The following is a 16319-nucleotide window of genomic DNA, read 5'->3' on the forward strand; positions in this document are numbered from 1 at the left end:
TATGTGTATTGAGAAAGAATGTTTCGTGCATATATTATTTTGAAAAAAAATGTCATTGAATAATACTCGCCATACTTGCATACATTATGTTTTAGGCAAAACAATACAATAAATCATGTTTTAATATGCTGCTTCATACCAGGGGTTTCTTGCAAATAAGGGCTGTGATGGTGAGTATTCGATGTACCAGCCACGTTACTTTCTAATTCTGGCCTTCAATGATGTTAATGTAAGACTGTACCTTAGAAGTAATACATTCAGTTCCTACTTCTGACAACTGAAGGGTGTAAGACAAGGCTGCCTGTCCTCGCCCCAATACTGTTCAGTATTCATATATTAGAGACCATTGATCCTTTATTGTCGTAGTGTATGGACTGCCCCAGGATGGGTCTGGACAAATATCCATCGTTATTCTACGCGGACGACGCTGTACTTTTGTCTACCACCCCACACGGATTAAAAACTTCCCTGGTTGTCATTTTGAGAAAGTGTGGAGACCTTGAACTTATTTTGAATGTAGAAAAAACAAGGTTATGGTCTTGAAACCTCTGTTTGCCAAGCACTGTAAATTGGACATTGCTGTGGCTGCACAGAGGGCTTGGGGAGATACCAAGACGCATTGAAACATCTTTTGAACCTAGCAGGGGCAAAAGTATTCAGTGGGTGGCACATGTAAAAGAAATCCCTGCTCGCTTTGAATGAGGCTGGGCTGTAGGAGGAACCGTATAGTGCCGATAAAGTGGCTCTTTATAGGATTAAGAGAACAGCAATTGTCCTGGCCAGGAAGAAAATGGAAGAAGCGGCTAATAAGCTGTAAAATGAAACTTGGACCAGAATATCGTCTATGTAAACTAGAGTTTGGCCTGGAAGGATATCTTTACTACATAAGCCCATCCTATGCCAAAGCTCTTTATGTCAGCTTGAGACTCGGGACATTACAGACTGCTTCTTTTACAAAAACGTGGGAACTCGACGGGTCGGGTATTTGTCTTTTATGTGGTTTGGGTGAGAAAACAGTTATTTCACTTGCTGTTTATTTGTAATACGCTAAGACCACTGAGCACTTGGTATTTGAGGCCTTAGCTGGGGAGGTGAGGGGGACTCGTTCAAATGAAGCAGCCCTGGAATTTTGGGAGTGAATATACAGTGATACAATATACAGTGAACTGTATAGCCTGCTATATCCATTGGGCGTGACTGTGCAGCCAGAAAATAATTTGAACGGTTGACTACAATAACAGTGCAGAAAGTACCCAGAGAGGAATTGGTTAAAGAAAGCAGTAACTATCCAGGCTATGTATGATTGTGGGGCTGCAAGAATACTCTCCCCGATTTACATTTTATACTGTTGTATGTATTGTATTTTTACTGAGCATTGGAATTTAGTAATTTTTATGATTATACATTTTGTGTTTTTACAAATTTGTAATATTGTAACTGTCTCCATGAACTTTATGGTTTTAATGCAGGTTAAAGTGATGACTGACTGACAACTCACAGAACAATTTAAGCAGGGAGGGTGAGAGACCCAGCAGGTAATGGATGAAAGGAAATGGAAAGAAACAAATCAAACATCCTCAGAAGCGTGTGAAATGGCCATGCCTGTAGGTTTACAACGAATCCTTCATAGAAAAAAGAGGCCCGGTTTGTTAGTGTCGGAGTGTCAAATGAAAAACAAATGAAGTTCGCTCCTGTGGCGTCAAAATGGCGCCTAGTACTATGAAGCAAGGTGGTTTGTAGCAGGAAAGAAAATCGCCTTACTGACATTCTCAGTAGATAGGAAGCAACATCCCAAAATGGGAACTAAACCAGGAATCAACCAGACCTAAATAATCTTTACAAAAACATGGATTACTGTGAGATATTTCCCACAAAGTAGGGAGTCAAGGAACAAGTAGACAGCAAGGCGTAAACCCCACTGGCTCCCCATCAGATAACGCATCCTTTTTAAAACGCTAGCCGTCACACACAAGTGCATTGTCAACACAGCCCCCCTTACCTCTCCAACAAGGTAACTAAGGCAAGCTCATCCAGACCCACCAGAACAACCTACTCCCATCGCCTCATGCCACACAAAGTTAAACGTGTCAAAGCAGGTGGGGCCAGCTTCCTTTTTATTGCAGCCAGACACTGGAACTCCCTGCCAACTTCTCTCAGAGCAGAACCCCCTCACTGCATGTTCGGGAAAGCTCTCAAAACTTGGATGTTCACCTAAAAACATTTACACGCCTTCCCCTATCACACCCCTCTCCTGTCTCCATGTAATTATGTATAACCCGTACCCGATATTTTGCAAGCATTCTACTGTACTCTGCAACAGCGCCTCAATGCCCACAGGCTGTGGTGAGCTTCATAAATGAATAAAATAAAAAATAAAAATATCCATGTACAGAGAAAATGAACTTGCTTTGACAGTTTTATTTGAATAGTGCATGGTGGTGTTACTGGCGAGGACCTGGATGAACTATCCACAAATGGAGGGCAGGAAGGCAGTTAAAGCTTTATAGGAATGTTGTGTAATCTTCTCTACTTCTCACCTCAGTGGTTGTCGATCGAATGGTGGTACTGTTATGTCTGTCTGGCACCATGGATGATCAGAAAAGCGATATTAGACACATTTGAAAGAGTCTATGAAACAGAGTTTGAGTTAAATTACCCTGGTTTTGGGGATACCAAAGATTTTGAACAAGAAAGTTATTTGAAATGCTGAGTGAGGAAGACTTTACAAAGGATACTTCCACCTCAAATGTGCAGGATAAAGATAAACATGGCTTCAGAACAGCCAGGTAAGCAGATATGATTAAGTTACATAAGGGCTTCCAGGTCTCTATTAAAGTCCAAACAATAAGAGTTGTGCTGTATTATGAACATTTTGCAGTTTCCCAAGGTCATATTTCAATAGCCTAAAATAAGGGAATTAGCATAACCCAACTTGGTGCTCACGGACGACCCAATGACGACCAAAACATGTTGATCATATGGGAAGAAAGGCAGCACCCTACAAAGCTATGTAATCTGAAAGAAAGCCCCTTTAAACATCAAGATGGTGCTGGGAATTGAAGGTTGAGATCTGGTCACAGTCTTGGCTCTGTTCAGGTCTAATACTTATATCCAATCTTAACAGATGGCAGTACCTCGAACCAAGCAGCATAACTTTCCAGAGGGGACAAGTTTTACAATTAACAGCTGATCCAGCCCTCATAGTAAATCTATGTGCCCACATACAGCTTGGGCTATCGACAGAACCCTGCTCCCTCTAACTTCTAGTCTCCCCCATTATTCAGGATTAAGGAGAAAAGCCAAGAAGCATTTTAAGGATACACCCAAATCACAGGTGCTACCAATAATCAGTTAAAACGGTCATAATGAGGCAGAGCATCAAAGGCTTCTGTAAATCTAGCAGCTCAGATGAGAATGTGAGTTGTCTTCCAGGGTCAGGCCCACAGGCTAGAACTATCAGAACTATCTGCAACCTGTGACAGGGGCCTCATTGGTACCATCATGGATACAATGTTATTCCATGAAATGATACAGCTGCGAACTAAACACCTTGTCCAGGGGTGAATAACAGCACTGCATGGACATTGAAATATTTCAGAAATTAGGGGTTCCATGAGAGTTTCTTCTGGAAAGGTGCCCAATTTCAGCCTTTCAGCGATTTTAACTACCATAGATGCAATGCAAGTGTACATTCACTATTCTTAACAACATACGTTGATGTCACCAAGATCTGAGTACATGTCCTGACCACTTGGACCGGAGTCCGATAAGAGAGGTTGCAGGGGGAACGGAAAACGTTCCTTAACAAGTGGCCCGTGGACATTTTACTTGGTGTTAACAAATAGGAAGGCCTTCATAAAACAGGGACTTAACCACCATAGTAAGACACTTTTTTGTTCAAATATTTCTTTTTCAGCAATAGGTAACGTGATAAACATGATGGTGAACCCACCATGTTATGAAGTATCATAACTGGGCTAAGTGACCTTTATACATCTACAGATACAGGGAGGAGCCCAGCATAGCTCTGCTCTTACCAATTGCATAGAATGCCAAGCAGTGTCTGGTGATAAGGCAGGATACATCCAAACTACTCAATGGACAAAGATAATCTGCAACAATGCCCATCTAAAATGGGCCATCGTCCTGATGTCAGTGTCAGGAAACTAGAGTGGGCGGAAAACATTGAGAAAAGACTATTGAAGCTTTGCAGATCCATACAAAATGCACATGCTGCATTCCACAATGGCTTGAAAGCACTGGAGTTGTTAATTTGCCTCTGAATATGCTGCTTGGAAACAACAGGGGACTTTTCATTGTGTTTCACCTTCAAATGAAGGCTTACACGTGTGTAGACCAAGTTATTGTTTCATGGGCCATTAGCCTGGAACTGTCGGTGTGCGGATGCCTCAAGATTGTCGTGGGCCGGCAGTAATCTGGATACTAGCATACCGGCAACCCTGAAAGGAATATCAAGGCAGTTACACTGCTCAGTCAGCAGAGTAAAGAAGGCAGCCCTTCTACTGAGAACGAGCACAGCCAAATAACCTGTTCTTTAGGTACCGCCCACTCAGGAGGGCCTACAACCACGTTTGAGCTCGCTGTATCTTTTACAGAGGAGAAATATCCATTTGCGTATCAGTCTGCTCACACCCACTTGGGCAGTCCAGCCCCGAAATGCTACGCAGCTTCAAATGTGGGCAACAAAATGTGCTGTTTAAGGAAAATCAATCACATCTGTAAAAAATCATTTTTTTCCCTTTTTTTTATACAAAGGATAGTTTAACTAATTGATTTGTCATCTGGGCCGCCCAAGTGAATTAACCCATGAATTAACATACTGAAAATGAAAGAAGTGAGAAAGAAACCAACACTTAACTTTGGTTTGTAATCTTGCAAGGATGTTTGAGGGCCTGCATTGCATTAATTTGCAAGACACATCTGCCTCCTGATGGATTTTGGATCTACCTCTTTTATAAACTGCAAAAACATAATGCATGTCCGCTTTTGGCAGCGTGGAGTTATTACCTTAGCCATGCCCACTGAGCTGGCGTTCAGTTCTGAGATTCCCTGGTTTGTCTTATCACCACGTTCCCACATTCCAAAATCCTGTAAAAAAGGAAAACCAATATGTGGTCAAAGAAACAAGCTCAACGTCAGAAAACATTTGTGTCAACAATTCATTTCTTAACAACAGTCGAGCACCAACTACCTACTGGTTACAATACCAAAAACAGAAATGCCCAACAGCAAGAAGAACAAGTTACTTACCCCTGGTAACGCTCTTACGACTGGATGTTGCTCCAACATATTCCTCATCTTTGACATGTAATGTCCAGCTTCGGAAAACATTTTCGGCAGAGGGCGCCCTTCGTCGATGGCGTTGTATCGATGTCCCTTTAAGGCCTCTGTCAAGGGTGATGTCATCGTATGTTAGAAGTAGCACACACAGCGCCCATTGGCCTCAGTTCTGTTTCCCTCCTCTCCTGTAGCAGAAGTGCCCATAAACACGGGCAGGACAGTACTCAGCCTTGTTGGAACGAAAGCTGTAATAGCATGGGAAATTCGACAAGAGGAGTAGGTTGGGAGGGCGATGAGGAATACGTTGGAGGGACATCCAGTTGAAAAAACGTTACCAGGGGTAAGTAACTTGTTCTTCTAATGGATTGTGAACTCCAACATATTCCACATCTTTGACAGGCTCCCAAAGTAGTAGCCAAGATAGGAGGGTGAAAAATTTAGACATGCAGAATTTTCAAAGGGCAGAATAAAGGACTGCCTTACCAAAAGCAACGTCCTGAGTGTGGGAAGTATCCATAGAGTAATGCTTAGTAAACGTGTGTATTGATGACCACGTTGCAGCATCACAGATGTTTTTAATCAGGACACCCCTCTGCAGGGCTGTCGAAGTGGCCATGCCCCTGGTGGAATGAGCATGCAAGCCCTCAGGAGGGTCCTTGCCTGGCAGCTTGTAGCATTCAGAAATCGTGAGGATGATCCACCTAGAAAAGGTCTGTTAGAAACTGCCTGGGATAGTCTGTGCACTGTATACCCCACAAAGAGTTGGTCATCCACTCTACATTCTGGAAATATAAAAGCTTAGTGCTCTCATAGGGTCCAATCTATGTAGCCTTTCCTCTTCCTTACCAGAATGGGGAGGAGAATAGAAGGCCGGCAGCACAATTTTCAGACTTCGGTAAAAGTGCGAAACAACCTTAGGCACGAAGGAGGGTTTCACCTTCAACACAACCCTGTCCTTGTGGAATATAGTAAAGGGTGGCTTGGAAGAAAGCGCTTGCAACTCGCTGACTCTACGTGCAGATGTAAGAGCAACCAATAGTATTGTCTTAAAGGTCAACAACCTCAACGAACATGAGTGCAAGGGTTCAAATGGAGCACCAATCAAGAATTTCAAAACCAGATTGCGGTCCCAAACCGGAAACAAATGTCGAAGGCGGGAACACATTTGTGAGCCCTTTTAGAAACTGAGTGACCAGAGGGATCTTGAAATAGGAGCATTCATCTGATGAGCGCTTACAAATTGAAAGCACTGCCAGGTAACCCTTAATGGTTCCAACCGGAAGCCCTTTGTGTGCTAATGAAAGCAGAAAGGTTAGAACATCCGGTGCTGTAGACTGAAAAGGATCAACATTCTTGTCCCTGCACGAGTCGCACAACTATCATCCGGGATGTCCCAATCCTTGTACCTCAACCTTTCAGAAACCAAGCGTGAAGGTTGAGGGTGTTGACCTCTGGATGGAGAACCCGACCATCCTCTTGCGAGAGAAGATCCTCTCTTTGTGGAAGACGTATCGGAGGACAGATGGACATGTCCAGGAGGTCTGGGTACCACGTTCTCCTAGCCCAATCCAGGGCAATGAGGATCATGTGGCTCCTGAACCTCCCGATTACTTGAGGAATGACGGGGACTGGAGGAAACGCGTACAGTAGTGGGAATGTCTAATCCACCACGAACGTGTCTCCTAGAGCTCCTCTTGGAGGAAATTCCCTTGAGCAGTACAGCTTGCACTTCCGGTTGACACCGGTCGCAAACAGATCCACTTGAGGGGGTTCCCCAAAGGGAAAAGAACTCTTGAAGGACTTCCTGAGCTAGTTCCCACTCGTGGGAGACTGTGGTCTGCCTGCTCGGAGCGCCCGCCGCTGTGTTCTCCTCCCCGGCTAGGTGAACTGCCAAGAGGGAGATTATTTCTTGAATAGCCCAATACCAGAGCTGCATTGCCTTTCTGCACAGTGGTAGTGACCCTACGCCGCTCCTCTCTTGTTGAGGTAGTGCATAGCCACTGTGTTGTCTGTCATTATCAGGACATTCTGTCCCCATACAGATGGCAGCAAAGCCTTCAGCGCTAGTCTGATTGCTCTCAGCTCCAAAAGATTGATGTGTAGCTTGGAGTCCGACGGAGACCAACGACAACTGACAGCAAAATCGTTGACGTGAGCTCCCCACCCTGTGAGTGAGGCGTCCGTCACTACAGTCATCTCCGGCCATGGTTGCCAAAAGTATTCTCCTTTCAGAACATTTCCCTCGCAGGCCCACCACAGAAGATTGTGCAAGACTGATTGGAATCTGGAGGTGGTCCGACATCTGACACCAGAACTGGGACCATTGCTATTGGAGAGCTCATTGAAGGGATCTCATTCTCAGTCGGGCCTCTGGCACCAGGAAAATGCAGGATGCCATGAGGCCGAGCAACATCAAGAACTCGAAGGCTGGAAGATTCTGCGCATTCTGGAATTCTGTTAACATCTAGAGAATGTCTTAAGCCCTCACCTTGTGTGGACTGGAGCTGTTGGAAAGGTGTCCTATGGGATTTCTTGAAATTGAGGGAGAAGCCCAGTCTGTGAAGAGTGGCAGGTAACGTTGAAATGATCCAAGGCTTGTTCGGGAGAATGCACCCCGGTCAGCCAATCTTCCAGGTTAGGGGTAGATGTGAATGCCCCCCTCTCCTGAGATGCACTGCCACCACCACATCAGTTTGGGGAATAGCCTCGGGCGGAGGTCAACCCGAATGGCATACTGCCAACAGCGTACCTCAGGTATTTCCTATGCTTGAGATGGATTGGCACATAAAAATAAGCATCCTAAAGGTCCAATGACACCAACCAATCATGAAGTTGGAGGGTCTGAAGGATCTGAGAAAGAGTGACGATCTTGAATTTGTCTTTCCTGAGGAACTTGTTGAAGTATCTCAAGTCCAAGATGGGTCCCAGTCCCCCCTGTCCTTTTTGGGAATTCAAAAATATGGGGAATACCAGCCCCTGTTCCTCTTCGCTACAGGCACTAGTTCTATAGCGCCTTTCTCTAGCAGGGTTCAAATGTCCTGCACAAGGAGCGGATCCGGTGGATTGGCCTGAGGCTTCCTTAGAAAGGGAAGGCAGTAGCCGTTGGCTATTGTTTCCAGAGCCCATGCATCTGAAGTAATGGCTCACCATTCTTCAAGATGCTGAGACAGTCTGCCCCCCGCTCCCCTCACTGGAGAACTGTGACTGAATCCCTCAGAGTGGTTTTGACAAGGCTGTTGCAGTGGCTGATGGTAAAGAGGCTGCTGCTGGAGTGGACTTGGCACCTCTACCTCGTCCACAATGAGGGAACTTTCGCTAGCCCCTTTGACTGGCCATTCCTCTCGCTCTTCCAAATAAGGAGTAGTAGCAAAAAGATCTACCCCTCTATAGATGTCCACTCGAACGAAAAGGCTGAGGCTGCCTAAGAGCGGCGCCTAAATATTTGGCAGCCGGATTAGAGGTCTGCAACTTCTCAAGGCTTTCGTCAGCCTTGCTGCCAAAAAGATGAGACACGTCAAATGGCATGTTGAGAAGACGAGCCTGCACATCCGGTGCAAAACCAGACTTCCGCAACCACGCAAACCTGCGTATCATGGTGCTCGCAGCCATGGACCTGCTGATCCGCAGAATCCATTCCAGACTAAAAGGTACTCACACATGGCTTCCTTGCCGTCCCAAACAATAGCCAGGAAGCCGTCCCTCTCATCCCCTTCTGGAATGTGCTCTGCCGCCATGGCAAGCGCACACGTGGAGTTGGCTAATTTCAACACCATACTCCCCGCCAAAAAATACCATCCGTGCCCATCCATCTAGGTGCTTATCGTCCCCATCAGGAGGGATGGTAGGGCACGTGGCCTACTTCGAGGTAGCCATAGCTGCCTGGACCACCAGACTCCCGGGAGTAGGGTGTTGTGACAGATAACCAGGGTCGCTATTGGAGGGGTGGTATTTTCTTGTAAGAGACTTGTCAACCGCCGGATTAGTTTCCGGGGTCTCCCAATTCCTGCCCACCCTTTTTTGAAGCACCACATGGAACGGTAACAGGATCCGGAGGCATACCCTTGTCCAAAATATCCATAAGTCATCTTGATCATAATGCGCTGGAGGTCTGGACCAGCCCAAGTATTCCACCACCTTAGACATAAGGGACCTATATGAAGAGTCGCCATGCTCCCCAGGTTCACATTGCCGAACTCCACTCAGGAGAGGTATCAATACTGCTTGCGTTATGCAAAGTGTCACACAGGTCTTGCATCCTGCTCTCCTCCGAAATGAGGCACTCTGGCACATTAGGAGTCCCATACTGGACCCCAAAAGGGTGCATCCTCCTCATGCGAATGTTCCTCCTCTTGAAAAATAAAAGTGAGGTTCCTAAAAAAATCCTTTTTAGGAAGAGAGACACGATTTTCAGCCATGGAGCCCAGAGGCTTCGAAAGCCTTGAATGCCGACTTTGACTTAGCCAAAACCTTCCTTGGAGGGTCAACAGGTCCAGGGGATTGTGCTGGTAAACTAGGCCCCATCGGCGCCGACTTCCTCGGCGTCTACAACACCGAAGGCTTGACAGGTGTCGAAGACCTGATGGGCACCAACGACAGCTTTGATGGTTTTGAAGATCTCGAAGACGGAGACCGTGACCTCTCACTCCGTCTCTAGTGATCCTTCGACACCTTGTCTAGAGGCCTCCTGATGTGGATTACCCCGTGTACTGGGCTCGAGGCCGCATGAGTATCGGGCCGTGACTGCTCCTTTCCGGCATCCACAGAAGGCACGGACGGAGCCTTTCCCGGTCTCTCAAAAATCTTAAGCATCTCAATCCGGAAAGCTTCCCACTCTGCCGATGTCGACGTTTTGGACGGGCATGTCACCATCTCGGGGGAACCGCCTGACAAAGACGAGGAAGGCGACCGGCAGTGTCTCAGCTTCAACTAGGACGAAGAGTGGGGGGAACCACTACGAGACTGTGAGCACTTGGCTTTCTTCCAACGAGGAGAGTTGCCCCTCGACTTATCCGTCGAAAGCCCAGCCGGTCGGGATTTACAGTGCTTGGACAATTTGCCTACCTGTAACTTTCACTTTCGTTCCTGCAATTGACATTTGGAGCAGGTATCCGTCTCGTGGCCCTTGCCCAGGCACCACAGACAGACCTGATGCGGATCCGTAATCGACATCTTGGAGCCGCACTCCTTACATTTCTTAAACCCGGAACGAGGAGTCTGAAATAACCAGGTTACTCACCGTAGTGACCACCTTACTCCTAGTCCATAGTCCCCTTTCCTCCATACTTATGGGACATTCCCCCGTCCTGTGGGACGGGACCGGAGCACTTTGTATAAAGCCTCACATTTTTCAAAAAATTGTCCTTCCTCTCTTTTTACGCAGGGTACCACACGCGGCCGTAACCCCACCCTTCTTAGCTCCGCCCAGCGCATCGCCCATCAGTCATTTTCTATCGCCAGGTCAGAGACCTTTAAGCAATAATAGAAGAACCTAATTAGAGGGGACAGCGGGCAGGGGCGTATGGAGGAAAGGGGACTATGGACTAGGAGTAAGGTGGCCTCTACGGTGAATAACCTGGTTATACTCCTATGTTCTGTCCCCTTTCCTCCATACTTATGGGGAGATTCCCAAGCACTCCTCACAGGAACTATAGGTGGATGGAAACCTCCGTACTGAAAAAGGTTTTTCAGCACAGCCTGGCCAAACTGAGCATCAGATCTGGAGCTCAAGTCCAAGCAGTAATGTTTACAAAAAGCCGATGGGGAAGCCCAAGTAACCGCTTTCGCGATGGTCTCCAGGAGACATACTTTTGAAAGGCAACGGCAGCTGCCTTGCCCCGTACCAGATGTGCATGGATTTCTTTAGGAGACTGTAGACCCTGAATAGTGTAAGCCTCCGAAATACAGGCAGCAATCCATCTGGAGATAGTCTCTCTGGAGGCCTGCTTGCCCTGCGGGTTACCAAACGTCACCAAAAGCTCAGAAGAACTCCTAAATTCCAAAGTTCTATCTAGATAGAACTTAAGAGCTCTTCTGACATCCAGGCAATGCAAAACGCGCTCAGCTTCTGAAGCCGGGTTTGGAAAGAAGACAGGCAGTGAGATTGACTGATTAAGATGGAAATCGGAAACCACCTTTGGTAAGAAAGAAGGATTTGTCCTAAGGACAACCTCATCCTTGTGGAAAACCAAGATGGGATGCTCCACCGACAGAGCTTGGTGCTCACTCACACGCCTTACCGAGGTAACGGCAACCAAGAAAGCCACCTTCCACGAAAGGTGCTTAAGATCTAACATAGCCATTGGTTCAAAAGGCTTATGGAACAAGGCCGTAAGAACTACGTTCAGATCCCACGTCGGATGCGGTTTGCGAACAGGAGGGTAAAGACGCATTAGACCCGCAAAGTGCCGTTTAATCACTGGATTAGACAGTGGGAAAGAGCACTGGTCCGTGGATAGGTAGGCGGCCAAAGCCTAAAGATAAGTCCTGCATGACAAGACATGAATACCCGATTCTGCTAGGTGAGAGACGAAGGACAACACAGTGTCAATCGTAGCCACCCTGGGGTCAAACTGTTTGGCTAAGCATCAGCGACAGAACCGAAGGCACTTACTCTTATACTGAGACCTCGTCAAGGGCTTCCTGGCTGCCTGAATAATGCACATGTTGTCAGCGGACATGTTTAGATGTCCTAAAGATCTGAACTCCAGCACTATGCCGCCAAGCTGAACGATCGTGGGGAGGGGTACCACAGTTGCCGATCTCTCTGGTGAAGCAGATCAGAAACTAGCGGAAGCCTGATCGGTGCACACACTGACAGATGCTGAAGCTCTGAAAACCAGAACCTGGCCGGCCACCACGGAGCTATGAGCAGAAGAGAACAATTCACTGTGTTCTTCAGCTTGCAAATCGTCCGATGAATCAGAGGCGGAGGCGGGAAAGCATAGGCCCTCATGTTGTGCCATGGAATCTCGAGAGCATCTCCCAGAGAGGAAGCTCCCAGCCTGTTCCTGGAGGCATACAGAGGAAGTTTCTTGTTTGCCGATGTCGCAAAGAGGTCCGCTTCCGGAGTGTCCCAACACAGGAATATCTTCAAGAGGACGTCCGCTTTCAATTCCCACTCGTAGCTTACCATTGTTTGTCGGTTGAGGGCATCTGTTGTGACTTTCACCTGGCCCGGGATGTGTACTGCCACCAGCCAGACACCATGCTGAACCGCCCATTCCCAAATCTGAACACGCACTACTTTGTTGGCAATGACCGGCCTGAACGCCTTGAGTGCCAGGAAGAGCGCCAGAAGCTCCAGATGATTTATATGAAGGAACTTGTCTTGTGGCGAACAGAGGTCGGAGACCTGAAGAAGATCCAACGTTGCACCCCATCCCAGAAGCGAGGAGTCCGTCGTGATCATCACCGTCGGAGCGGGGTCTTCGAAACACACACCCACCGGCATGTTGCTGAGAGACTACCATCGCACCAGGTCCACCATGAAAGCCGGAATCGATTTTATCTTGGCGTCCGGATCCACAGCCTGATGCCAAGAACTTCGAAGAGCCATTTGCATCCGCCTCATCTTGAGCCAAGCAAGGGGAAGAGCCAAAACGCACGAGAGCCATGAGGCCCAGAAGCCTCTGGAACCACCAGGCCGACATGTTCTCCGACTGCGCAAACATCTGACACATGGCCAACAGATCCGCCATTCTGTCCCCGGGCAGGTAAACTCTGCAGTCGATCGTGTTCCAACAAAAACACAAGAAAGTTGGGTCCTGAGAGACCATCATGGAAGATTGCTGCCAGTTCACCGACAGCCCAAGGTGAAACAGGAGCTGGAGAGAGACTGAAGATTGCTCAAGGCTTTCAAAGTACAAGGACTGCGCAGCAGCCAATCGTCCGAATACGGATACACATGGACACCCAGTAGCCGAAGATAAGCTGCGATAACCGACATCTTCGTGAAGACACGCAGTGCCGAACTGAGGCCAAAAGGGAGCACTCGGAACTGGAAGTGCTCCTCCCTCACAGAAAACCATCAGTATCTCTGATGCGGACTCCAGATCAGGATATGCATATACGCATCCTGGAGGTCCACCACGCTGAGCCAATCGCCCTTCTGTAAAGAGGACTTTATCTGACCGGGCGTGATCATCTTGAATTTCTCTTGGGGTAGAGAGAGATTGAACTGGGAAAGGTCTAGGATGGTGCGCAGTCCAGCCTGGTTGGGTTTGGGCACCGTAAACAGTCGGGAATAGAAGCCCTCCCCTTGCTCCCCTAGAGGAACGGGTTCCACCGCCCTGAGATCCAGCAACTTCCGAATCTCGGCTATGAGGGAGGGCGACCCCGACTGCTGGAAGAAAGGATTGATGGGTGGGGTAGAGGGAAGGGGTACGCAGAGGCCAGCCCGAGCGACTGACAAGACCCACCAGTCCTCAGTGATGGTCTGCCACGCCTCCCATGAGATGCAATGCGTCCTCCCACCGGGGTCTCGTGCGAGCACAGAAAACCCTCATTTTGCTGGTTTGTCGGTGGCAGCACCACCTGAACCGGAGGAGGAGGCTGAGGAGTGGAAGAAAAACCGACTCCGTTGCTGCCTTTGGCAGGAGATCCGCGAAGGAGTGTCAACCCAGCGGGATTTCCGATCTAAAAAAAACCTGAAACCAGAGGAAGGTCGAGGGTTTGACAACAATCTCTGTGCCCTAAAAGGAGGTTTAACCAGGACAGATAAGGATTTGGCGGTCTGAGTGCTGTCTGAGTGCTGTCCTTAGTTTCGGTGAGCTCCACTGTTGTAGAGTGAAAAAGCTCCTTGCTATCGAAAGGCAGGTCCAAAACTTTATCTTGCACCTCCTTGGAGAACTTGGTGGCGTGCAGCTAAGCTTGACGAGAGGTAACCACACCAAGCATAAGGCCTCGGGCCGAGGAGTCAACGTGGTGTGCCGCAGCCTCCAGGAGATCCTGTGCCAAGACTCTGGCATCCAACAAACCCGCTTTGAAATCTTCCAACTTTTCAGCGGGAATAAACTCCTCAAACTCCTACAGACCTTTACACATTTTCATATTCGCCCCTGCTAACACCAGTTCTGCATTGGCTTGACGCAGCTGCAGAGCTGAGTTAGTGAAAATCTTCCTCCCAAGGGAATCAAGAAGTTTATCTTCCTTGGCCAGAACCTGTGTAGCCGTCGAAGAGGATGATGACCCAGGTCTGGATTGCTAAGTGGCTGCCGCCACTACCGTGGAGGAGGGGGCGGACCCGACACTAAGACCACTTCTTCCGAAGAATGGAGCCTGTAACGAGCGTCAATAATCTTATTGACAAACAGTCCAGAGTGTGGCTTCTCCCAAACTTTACGGACCTTGGCCAAAACGTCCTTCTGTAACAACAAGACGTTACGCTCCGACGGAGATAAGGTTAACGCCCCCGAAAGCATGCCCTCCTGCGGAGCGGGTGCCTCAGGGACTGGAACATCTAACAGACACATCTTGTCCCACACCCAGTCATGAAAAGCTCTAACAGAGCTGGGCTGGTCTTCGCTGTCCTGATGTCCCTGTAGATCATCCAACAGGTCCGGATCAGGTTGAGTCACATCAGGCACCACAACAGCCTTGTCCACTGGGGACAACGGAGGCGGGGGTGGAAGAGTAGGGGGAGGCCCAGCCGGTAAAGGCGGCGCCGGCAGAGGAACAGGAACCACAGCCGGGACCGTCGGCGCAGGTGTGCATATCTCCCTGAACAAGCCTCGAAAGTACTCCTTCATGGGGTCGGAACGCATCAGTTTTTGAAACTTGCCGAAAAATGGCATCCTCCGCCAACGACTTTGGCGTGACTGGAGGAGGCCTCTCATGAGGTGAGTAATTCCAGTGGCATAAGGGAGAGGATGCCGCTGGCAGCGAGACATTGTGCGGTAGAGGCATCCGAGCGTTCCACTAGTCAAACTGGATGAAACGGATGTGCACAAGGAAATCGATGTTCACCTGAAAAAGCACCCCCTACACCTAGGGCCGATGGCGTAGTAGTAAGGGTTGCATCCAAAATGGCCGTCGTCTTGGCGGGAACGGCCGCCATTTTGTCGGCACCTGAGGAGAACTGCGACACGTGTGGAAGTGAAGCAGGGGTCCCCACAGGTGGGTCAGGGGCACTTCATTTTAGCCTTAACACAAGGAACCTCAGCCGAGCCGGTACTGTGCGACATCGTGACAGCCAAACTAGCCTTCAGAGGATGAACCTCGGCACTGTCAGTAACGGAGGGATGACGGTCCAAAACCTCACTCCGTGCCCCCTCAACAGAACTGGGATTACCGCAAGAGCGGGAACAATAAGGCACACACCTCACCGACAAGACCTTAACAGGCCTCTCAGAACTGTTGGTCACCTTAGCCTTTAATTGACGGGCCTCGCACCCGAGTCCGGTAAAAGCCTCCTCACGAGGTGCCTCGAACTTCGTTCGGTGTGAACAACCTCAACCGAGGTCTCAGGGCGCACCTCAGTGATTTTACGGGAAGCTCCAGTGAAGGCGACCTTGGAGCAAGCTCCGGTACCCAATGCCTCAGTAGAACTGGGCCCACAAACAGCCCCCACAGGAGGGGCCTCGGAATGCAATCCGGTGACAATAGGCCCCTTACGTAAGCCCTTGGAGAAAACTCTGGTAGAATTTGTAGGCCTGCAAGGCACCTCAGTGCTAGCCCCAGTAATAGAGGTATTGACGCTCCTCCCGGACCGGGAAGACCACGGGAAGGAGTCCCCCGGCCCGGTTGCCCTAAAAAATGAACTCACCGGGCGTTTCTTTTTTTTGTCGATGAAAGTTTGAAAATGCACTGGGGGAGTACGTTGAAAAATCAAACGACGTTGAAGCGCCCGGACCGAAAGGGAGTCACAGTAAAAACACGAGTCCCACTAGTGGTCCGGACCCAAACACTAAGCACAGAGGATGGGGATCTGCCCTAGCGAAGCGTCGCTGACAAGAACAACAATTCAAAAAGTCTAGCTGAAACGGCATAGATGGACTACCACGCGACCGCTAAGCCAGAGC

The 16319-nt window shown here is 48.6% G+C and overlaps 1 protein-coding gene across 2 annotated transcripts in view; it reads right to left on the reverse strand.

Annotated features, from left to right (window-relative positions):
* The window catches only part of PHKA1 (phosphorylase kinase regulatory subunit alpha 1), a 2290600-nt gene that overhangs the window by 1795279 nt on the left and 479002 nt on the right, over positions 1–16319 (reverse strand). For both annotated transcript variants that reach the window (XM_069648650.1, XM_069648649.1), the window contains exon 6: positions 5029–5109. In XM_069648650.1, the coding sequence (XP_069504751.1) occupies positions 5029–5109 (81 nt within the window). The remainder of the gene's footprint in view (positions 1–5028; positions 5110–16319) is intronic.

The sequence above is a fragment of the Ambystoma mexicanum genome, chromosome 2q (assembly GCF_040938575.1).
Source record: "Ambystoma mexicanum isolate Mex_15411 chromosome 2q, UKY_AmexF1_1, whole genome shotgun sequence".
In the NCBI taxonomy this organism is placed as follows: Eukaryota; Metazoa; Chordata; class Amphibia; order Caudata; family Ambystomatidae; genus Ambystoma; species Ambystoma mexicanum.